This window comes from Topomyia yanbarensis, chromosome 3 (genome assembly GCF_030247195.1).
Source record: "Topomyia yanbarensis strain Yona2022 chromosome 3, ASM3024719v1, whole genome shotgun sequence".
NCBI classification, from domain to species: domain Eukaryota; kingdom Metazoa; phylum Arthropoda; class Insecta; order Diptera; family Culicidae; genus Topomyia; species Topomyia yanbarensis.
In genome coordinates this window covers 318,666,566-318,675,981 of record NC_080672.1, presented here as the reverse complement: position 1 = coordinate 318,675,981, position 9,416 = coordinate 318,666,566, and the positions used below count along the sequence as shown (strand labels likewise).

The 9,416-nt window shown below is 38.0% G+C and overlaps 1 protein-coding gene across 1 annotated transcript in view; it reads left to right on the top strand.

Annotated features, from left to right (window-relative positions):
• Positions 1-3,239: 3,239 nt before the first annotated feature.
• The window catches only part of LOC131693406 (LIM/homeobox protein Awh-like), a 161,383-nt gene continuing 155,206 nt past the window's right edge, over positions 3,240-9,416 (top strand). Inside the window, exon 1 of the mRNA XM_058981184.1 lies at positions 3,240-3,835. Within this exon, the coding sequence (XP_058837167.1) occupies positions 3,809-3,835 (27 nt within the window). The 5' untranslated portion in view covers positions 3,240-3,808. The remainder of the gene's footprint in view (positions 3,836-9,416) is intronic.

Below are 9,416 nucleotides of genomic sequence, written 5' to 3'. Positions count from 1 at the left end.
GATAGTTCAGTTTGTTCGTCTGTCAATTTCACGTGTTTTGATACAACTGAACTGAATTTGTCCAGCTCTGATTATGAAGGAGGAACTATGGAAGCATTCCATGGAGGTTGAATTCCGTGATGCAAGCCCAGAGTTTGGGGCTATTAATGAATGTTATATTAATAGAAACACGGTTCTCTCACTTAATTTAGAATATATTTACATTTATTTCGTAATAAAAACTGTTTTGAAAATGTACTGCTACCACCCGTTACAAAACGTCAGCCTTTGTAATGTTTGATGTATTTTCAACGAGATTGGTGCAAATATAAAGACATATCGAGCTGGATCAGAAATTCAAAAAGAAATTGGGCTGGGTTGCTGGTTTTTACCTGGTCAACAGTAAATAACCCCTGGATTCTGAGGATAAGTTGAAAAACCACAGATTACATACGTTCATTTATTCAGTGTCGTGGAATGGCATTTCAAAGGAAAAGAGCATTAACAACATTATCAAATGGCCCTTCTGCTCGAATAAGCAAAGCCAAAGGTCTTCACCACCTACATAACCATATTAAATAGGATCGTGAATGATGCTATTTTGCACAGAGTCGCTATTCCTGTAAAACCCTAAAATGATCTAAAGATCTAAATCTGATCATCAATCTAGCCTTCCGTTCACATCTGCTAGCCTGCCTCTGTAATATGAAGCAGGCTATGCTATCGGCAAAATTGAAAGTTCCGTGAGCATGTGTGAATATTTTTAGAGCATGAGTCACGAGTCCTTTGCATTTATATTAGTGCAGGGTTATTTTAATACCTATACTCTGACAACGTTGAATTCATCATTACATTTCCAATTATGGAATTATGTACGTTTTTACGACGTAATAGCAGCATAATGTATTTTTATCCCGTGTCAATAACGGCTTTACGTGCATTGTACCAGTTATAATACATATTTCGCATTAGAATCATACTTATTTGTATGTAAAGCATGCGGCTCGCGTTTAAAGTGTACGTATGCGTACTGTAGAAAAATATAGTCATTCATGAAATAGTTTAATACTCAAATCGCTCAAAATAACTTAAATAAATACCCTAAATAACAAAAAAGTTGAAATTTAAATACTTCGCGTATTACGTTTGAAAATCCACTATCGTCTACAACGTCTACAAAACAATATGTAATGGAACATAAACGCATTGATGAATATATTGTTCAGCACTTGAGGTGCACAACTAGAAACAACGCCATATTTCTAATACAAAAGGAGAAAAATATTTTTAAATGATTAAATTAATTATTAAATGATAGGGACATTGATATTCTATCAGCAGCATTCGCATGAAATTTTCAAAACATTCTTCTTTTCAGCTAAAATGGCACATAATTCTTGTGTTCCGGTCCGATAAGTGAATATTTTTTCGCTCAGCTGCCCAACACCGCCGTTGGACAGGCAAAGTATTTTACCAGTAAAGTTAAACTCCCGATTAATTCCATAAAACCAGTTCTATTAACTTGAAAATATTTTTTTTAATTATTTGAATTTCCAAAATAACTCAAATTTATTCAATGGCTCCTTTTCTTTACTGTTCGTGACAAGTTTGACGTCCCTGGGGAAATTAGAAAGCAGTAAATGTCTAAGTTTGCCAAAAAATACATGATTTGGCAGGCATTTTGCTCATGGGGACACCGAAACACCCCGTTCATGACAACAATAAGGGCCAATGGGCAGGTGTACTGAAAAGAATGGCACCAAATGGGCATCTACTTCCACTTATGAAGTCTCACGATGACCCTATACTTTTTTGGTCGGATTTAGCCTCGTGCTATTACTCGGAAGATGTTCTAAAATGGTGCAAGACTAAGGCGGTCAGTTTCATGCCATCAATCCCCCGTAGTGCTTAGATATCTAGCCAAACATGTCAAATGGTCCTAAGTGCAAATTGCAGTTTCTCTTTGTTTACTTTTTCTTTCGTTAATAACTCGGCAGTTTATACGTTTTTTACTAAACTCTTAGCAGAATAAACTAGTCGAAATCAGAGTTTATTGATATATCCTGAAACAATATTGAAAAGTTTTAAGATGACGCCGTAATAATCGAAAGAGAAAGTAAACAAAGAGAGGCTCTCATTTGCACTTAGGACCATTTGACATGTTTGTCGAGATATACTGTGCTATCTTGAAGCAGACACTCTGGGAGCATCCCAAAGAAGTGAAATCGGAATCAAAAATGAGGAAAAATGATTTTTTTTGGAGAACTCGTATTTTTTTTATTTCAATTATAGAGGTTTTAACCTTAAGGTCATTCGCCTCTTCGGGTTAGAAAAATCTCTTAGGAAAAATTTCTAACCCTATGTGCGGGGTCGGGACTCGAACCCAGGTGCGCTGCGTACAAGGCAATCGATTTACCAATACGCTACGCCCACTCCCCAACTCGTATTTCTGGTTGTTTTCTAGAAAAAACATATCTGGTATCCCAGTAGTATAGTTTATTAGAATCAGTAAGATGTGTGTAAATTCCTAAACTTATCTCAGAAGCTTTAATTCTCAACACGAATGTAGCACATAAATCAAACAAGACGCCTTCATTCGGGCTGTCCCCTTTAATGTCCTGTACCCCTCCGCTGCTGTCGGTTGTGTTGAAGAGTGGGCAATGACATTATTCATTCGCATGGTAATTCAATTTCAATTGCTCTCAATAAAATGGCAAACTTTCGCTCGACAACCGCAAAAAATGAAGCCTACCAGCGGTGTTGGAATTGGATGGGTGGGGAGCGTTAAAATGTACACTCGCCGAGGCCGACAATACGCTGGGGCAACAGAATTTTCACCCGGAGCTCGTATCAAATTGAGACATCGTTTCCATCCCTCAGTGCAGATAATAAATACTTAAATATTTTTAGGTGAACTTGTGCTACAGCTAGAAAATAAGGAAGAGAATCACTGAAACCCCGAAACCCCTATATGTAGTGATTGTATTGAGCGAGGAGGAATCATAAACCACGCCCATCTCTAAAGGGTATGGATTTCGTTTTATGCTACTCTTTCGCTTTACATATGGTCGCTTATGTATACTTTCTCGTGAGAGCGGCTGAATTTAGTTCTCGCAAAAGCTCTAGCTGCAGCGCAGTACATGTTTCGCTCTTTATCTAATTCTCTCCACCGTTTACGCTCTGAGCAGCCGCCGTGCCGAAGAGTTGTAGTGTGTCGATTCAAAATGAAAGGTCCCCGCAAAGTTTACCGTTCATGAATGGGATGGATGCCTGTCCGTGGTTACGCACAGTGGCCGGCATCGGGGAACACAGATAAGATCGCACAGCATCTTGCCGTGAGTGTGGTGAGAGATCGATGGAATCGGGCGGGAGAGAGTGTGTGAGATTTGCCAGTTTAGTCATTCGAATCGATGTGATCGGATTGGATCAGGTGTTGCGAGTTGCGTGCATCGCGAGACGATGGTATTTTGGTGGCTGAGGAGTAGCGTGATATCGCGATCGTGATCGTTTTGCGGCGGGTGGTGGGTGCGAGAAACAAAACCGGACGGATCCTGGTGAAGTCGGATGGCCGACGGAGTTGCTCGGAAGAAATACTGCACGTTAGTTGGAAGTGGTTTCGTTGGCATATTTGAATGATTTTTTGCTACTGAATTGTATAGAAATACAAAATGCTTGGATACACGAGAGTAGAAAATAGTTTTGTGGCAAGTTACATATTTGCTGAGTGTATTAAATTGCGATGACAAACTTGTTTTGATAAAATTGTAGCTGGTAATCATAATGAAAAGTTATTGAACAAACGATAACGTGCCGACCGGTTACTACAATAATGGATATAAAAATAGAAAAATTGAAGGTAAGAACAATCTTTCATTTTTTGCGGAGAAATTATTATTTGGAATCTCTGTTGAACAGTACTGAATCCAACGTGAAATTATATGAAACTCCTTATAAGGCTGTAAATGAACGCACACAAAACTTGCTGTAAGGAATACGCTGATAATTCCTAGATCCCAAAACGTTAAGGTTGATCACCGAGTGAATTTTGCGTTCAATACATGTTTGGAGTTTTCTGTTGAGTGATGACAAGTCTATCAAGTATATGATAAGATTTATAAGATTTACAACCGATTCAGAAACGCCTAACTTAAATATTGGTAATAATTCAAGATCTGTGAAATAAAAGTAATCTATTGAAAAGTTCACGAAGAAAGGAAAAATTTCTATCAACGAGGCAGCTTTTTCAGACAGAGCTGTCAATATGAAGCACCTAAAAAGCTCAATCAAACGCGAAAAGTTATAAATAGAGGTGCCGTGTGCCTGTTTGAATCAGTTTTTGGTTCTTATGCCAAACGAATAACATTATGGTTATAGCTTCTGGACACTACGTAAGCGGAAAACGTATGGATTTTCGACAGCGGTGGAATCGTATACAGTACAGTTCGGGTACCAGCACGGTGTCACAGAATGATTTGGATTGAGTTCAATACTGCAGGGTGCGTCGTGTGTGTGCTGTGTGAGTTTGCGTTTGAAAAAAATATTTATTTCATGCTCGTGTATGCGTTGCGTCAATCCATGTTTTTGACGGTTTGTAGGTACTTATGGTAATGAGCCTATTTGCACACATGTTTCATATTTGCGTCTATAGAATGGCGAGAGTTTGTTGGAGATTTGATTGGCGATGAAACTGAGTTATGTATGAGATGTTTTACTTTTGATTTGTTTTCAAAAAGTTGCGGGATAATTTATAGCGATAAACAAATTAAATTTGCTTGTGGTAGATCATAATCATTCGAAAAATCATTTCTCGGGAAATCCCTGGATCCTGGGGATACAGCAGAAAGTAAATATACCTTTTCATAGAAGGAAAGGCATTTTTATATAAAGTCTGTTCTATTTAGAAATTGATCATTTCCTTTGAATTGCTATGGCTCCTCTAGTTGAACATATTCTAAACGCTTTGGTCGTGGAGTAACTATAAGGAGAGGCTCGTAAATTTTCAGAAACGATCGTGTTGGTTATTTTGCTACATTTCTTGAATTTACTCTTATTAATTGCTTAAAATTTTTTTGATGGAACGAAAATCTTGACAAATTAATGGGCTGATGCTTTTTACAATAAATTCGATAATGTTATGCTATAATATTTGAAAAAGTGAAAGACAGTTCGTTGGTAGTATTTTCGAAGATAGAAAAAAACAAGCTTAATTTAAAAAAAAATCAAGGTTGTCAGAGTTATGGCCCATCCCTCGAAGTATGTTTTTAGCAGAGGCTTACAGTGAACGCTCTTCAAGCCGAATAGCTCAACTGAAATAAAAAAAGTAAAAAGCTTATTGAGCATGAGCATGAGCATGATGACCGTACAATTCGTAGTTGCTACTCCGTGATTGACCAGAATAAGCGAAAGTGCACAGAGAATCAACGAATGGCGCCTGGGAGTAGCTATCCATTCTCAATGTGCACGTTTCGAGAATTCTATGTTTTGAAATGCCAATAACGGCGCCGGCCACGTCCTTACAGTCATCGGGGAAGGAAAGGAATGTTAGTGTGACAAACGTTGTTATGGAGACCGTGTATACCTCTGCATCTCCACGTTTGCCACGGGAAGGAGTTTTTGTTAGTGGGATGGGGTATAAGTTACACCAATCTGGATTCACCTTGATAAGTGATACGATCTATGCAACTTTCATAAGTTTTATCATGTGCTTATTGCTCTGGGCTGCCGGCAGCCGAGAATTTATGGATTTATCGTTTGTAGAATTACTTCTTGAATTCTCAATTTGTAAAAAAGTAACTTCAACTCCGGACAGCCGGCTGTCGGGAGTGTTACTAATGTTGAATTGAATCAGATATTGTCCAAACATTAAACAGTTTTATTATTCCCTGTACCTTTATTTCGACGAATTACGACGCGATTACCTTCACAATTTCGAGACATTTCACGAAAAGTTGAGCTAATACCTTTGTAATTGCAGATTCTGTAATACATGTAATATTGATCATGTATACACTTTGGAACTATTATAGGCAATGAAATGACAACAATGCATTATTTTTTTCCACAAACGATAGAATAAGATATCGATTCATATGCAACTTGTATTTGCGGGCGTTGTATTAATAACGGAAGTGTAGTTTAAACGGTATAATTTAAGCATTACCTAAGTACCTAAAACCGTTGTTGTATAGCGGACACACAACCGACGACACGCGCGCATTGTTTCTTATGCTAACACCTGGAACTATAGACACGAATGAGACACAAGATTGAATGAATTAATGGATTACTCAAATACAACAATGCAGGTTCACAATAGAATCAACAGAGGAAGACCCATCCATCAAATAACGATAAGGCAATTTTATTGCCCTCCACTCCAGCTCGTCCGAAACTCACCCTCATATCCAATCACTATTTGAACCAGTGTTCACGCCAAGTGCCCCTGCTTATGTCATACATGGAAGGAACAATAAGAAATCTGGGATAAAGCGCTGTATTCGTTCCTATTCCTCTTGCCTATTACAGCCACTAACCTTGTCTCATCATGGATCAACCCTGGATGCCTCCACTTGCACCATCCATAAGTTTATAATTCACCATCAATACTTTCGCTTGTCCTCGCCATGGAGTAAGAATGGGCAATGGCCTTGCGATCATTTCAAAATCGATCCCCTCCTCAAAAAATCGACTGTCTTTTTCCGATCCTTAGCAGTTCGATGCCTGACAAAATCGACTTTGTGTATTTAAAAAAAATCGATGTTTGACAACATCGACTTGGTGCATTTAAAAAAAACAGATACGATTTTACTCAAATCCCCACCACTGCTAGAGAAAAACAGTCTAATAGTCTTTTCTACAGATCATGCACGTACACGTCACATGGCACAAACACCACATCACCAGCTGGCGGAAAACAATAAACAAAGACGGCAAAATCAAATGGGACTGTTTCCAACCAGGAAGCCGCAGAAGTGTTCGTGAGACCGGGTAACAAGAACTCAATTGGTATAAAAATAGCTTGCCGAAATCCAACATGATATCTACAAAAGGTGACAACAACTCACTTCATATATTCACTCACTGGCACACACAATCACATCGGTTGATCGATACAGTATTTGCACGCCGACAAAGTCGACCAGCAAGCCAACACAAAACGACTCCTACCTACAGACACTTTATACAAACCCGCGTTGACAAAAACAGCAAAACTAGCAACCAAGGAAGATCCAATAAGCTTTGCACGGGCTTCCCTATTCACTTCCCCTCACAATACCACCATGTTCATTTGGCTGCAGTTTCTGAGTCCGTTTGGCTGCATTTTCTGACACTTCGCAAGTCTATGCATAAAGTGTCTGTACACCCACCGTGCCCACAAAAATTGCTGTGCATTTCAAAGGCTCACCTCCGCGTCAAAACGAAGAGAAGACTTCCAAAATGTGACACAAAACCAGCGTCAACTCAGCACTATCCAACTATTGGGGCACACACAACGTGTGTTAGTGAGAAACGCTACCATATTTAACAACTCTAACAAGTGTATAATTCACTAACACCACGCGAGCGGCCAGTGATGAGCAAGTATATGTAGTGTTTGTTGTATAACTGCTAATAAAACTAAAAAAGCCTGATATGGAGCTTTGCATAAAATTTTTAACTGCGCTAACATTTCAGGGATTCTGTGCACATAGCGCAGAAATTTTTGTTTCCACCCAGTGCTGGGCGCGAATTATTTCTAAACTCCAACACCCTATAAACAAACTGTCTGAACCGTAACGTTCCCTTGATGACGTCATCATACAATGCTGTACAAAACCCTTGCAACAAAAAATTCATAAATTACGTAACGCTTTTAGGGGGGGAGGGGGTACGACAAGTTGTGACAAGTTGTGACATAGGGGGGAGGGGGTGTTAACTAGATCGTTACGTAACATGTTTTCATCGAAGAAAATTTTTTTTTTCTTGGAATTTGTTACGTAACAGGGGAGGGGGGATGGAAAAATTTGTGACACTTTGTTACATAGGGGGAGGGGGGGTCAATTTTGGGCAATTTTTGCGTTACGTAATTTATGAATGGTCCCAATATGAAAATTTGATTTTCATTGTTTCTTCTTCATATGTTTCCATTTCGATTTATATTGCACCTTACACAAAGCCTATCACTATACATCGCAATAATAATCACTATTCAAGCACTTATTCATTAATATTCACAGAATTATAATCCAATTTTGTCACCATGAAATGCAACACGTCTTCATGACCACCAGTGTTTCCAGCTCCTCTAAAAAAAAAAGTAAAAAGCTTATTGAAGGAAAATGTATTGTGATGTACTTGAAAGGACCGAGCTTCAAAAAAAAATCCTGCAAAAAATATGTTAAACAAAAAGTTGTGTTTTGTGGTGTTCAAAATTTTAAACAAAAATTCATTACAAAGAAACTAAAATTTTTGGATGAAAAAGAAACTACACGAGAATGTAAATTAAAAAAAATTAAAATCGGATGAATAGTTTTTGAGATATCACGTTCATGGCAACGGTACTTCTAAAAAAACTTCATACCGAGATAATTGCGTTTAAGATTTTGTGTTAACTTCATTCGTGGAAGAACCGGCGCGCTGTAAACGGTTGTGCTCCGATCTCGATGGAATTTCGCACAGATTTTTCCAAAAGTATGTACTTTTAGAATATATATAAAAAAATTTTTTTTCGATTTTTTTGAGTTTTACCTTAACTCGACTATATGAGGTAAAAATTAAATTAAAATTTGAAATGCGACCCGCGTCAAGAAATATGGCATAATTTTAAACGACGGTAGCGATGTTAACTGTCGATGGATTTCCGATACTTAATCACCAATCGATTCAGAAAAAATGTCGTAATTTCGATGGTAGATCCATTTTTTGTTAGTACCCTAAACCGGAGTGACTTTGAGCACTCAAAACTTTTTTCGTAGATTACTTGTTTAGCCAAAATAGTCTACCGAATCATTCAAATTTGAAATGAGTTTTACTCCAAACTTATAACTTCGTAAAGTGTCTATACACAAATAATACTTAGATTTTATGAAGAGCAATAAATTCGAAGCGAATTTTTATTTTCCTTTTAAAGCAGGATGTGCCAAAATGATTTTTAACAAATTTGTTTATTTTAAAAGCATTTTTTTGTGAAACTAGTTCGTAATTATTTCAAATCACTTTAACCCTAGAACGTTGCACTGGGGTACAAATGTACCCCACGCCTTCTTTGGAGCCGTGCGAAGACGAGAATTCGGCATTTACCAGCGTGGGACCCCAACCATAATTCAATTAAGAGTTCCTAGTAAGAGTAGGAAAATGTCGTATAGCCATTTTGCTTATAGCCTTCGTGGAAGCAGGTGTCAAAGTTGGCGTGGGGTACATTTGTACCGCAATGTACGGTTGTCATTAGCGTTTCTTCA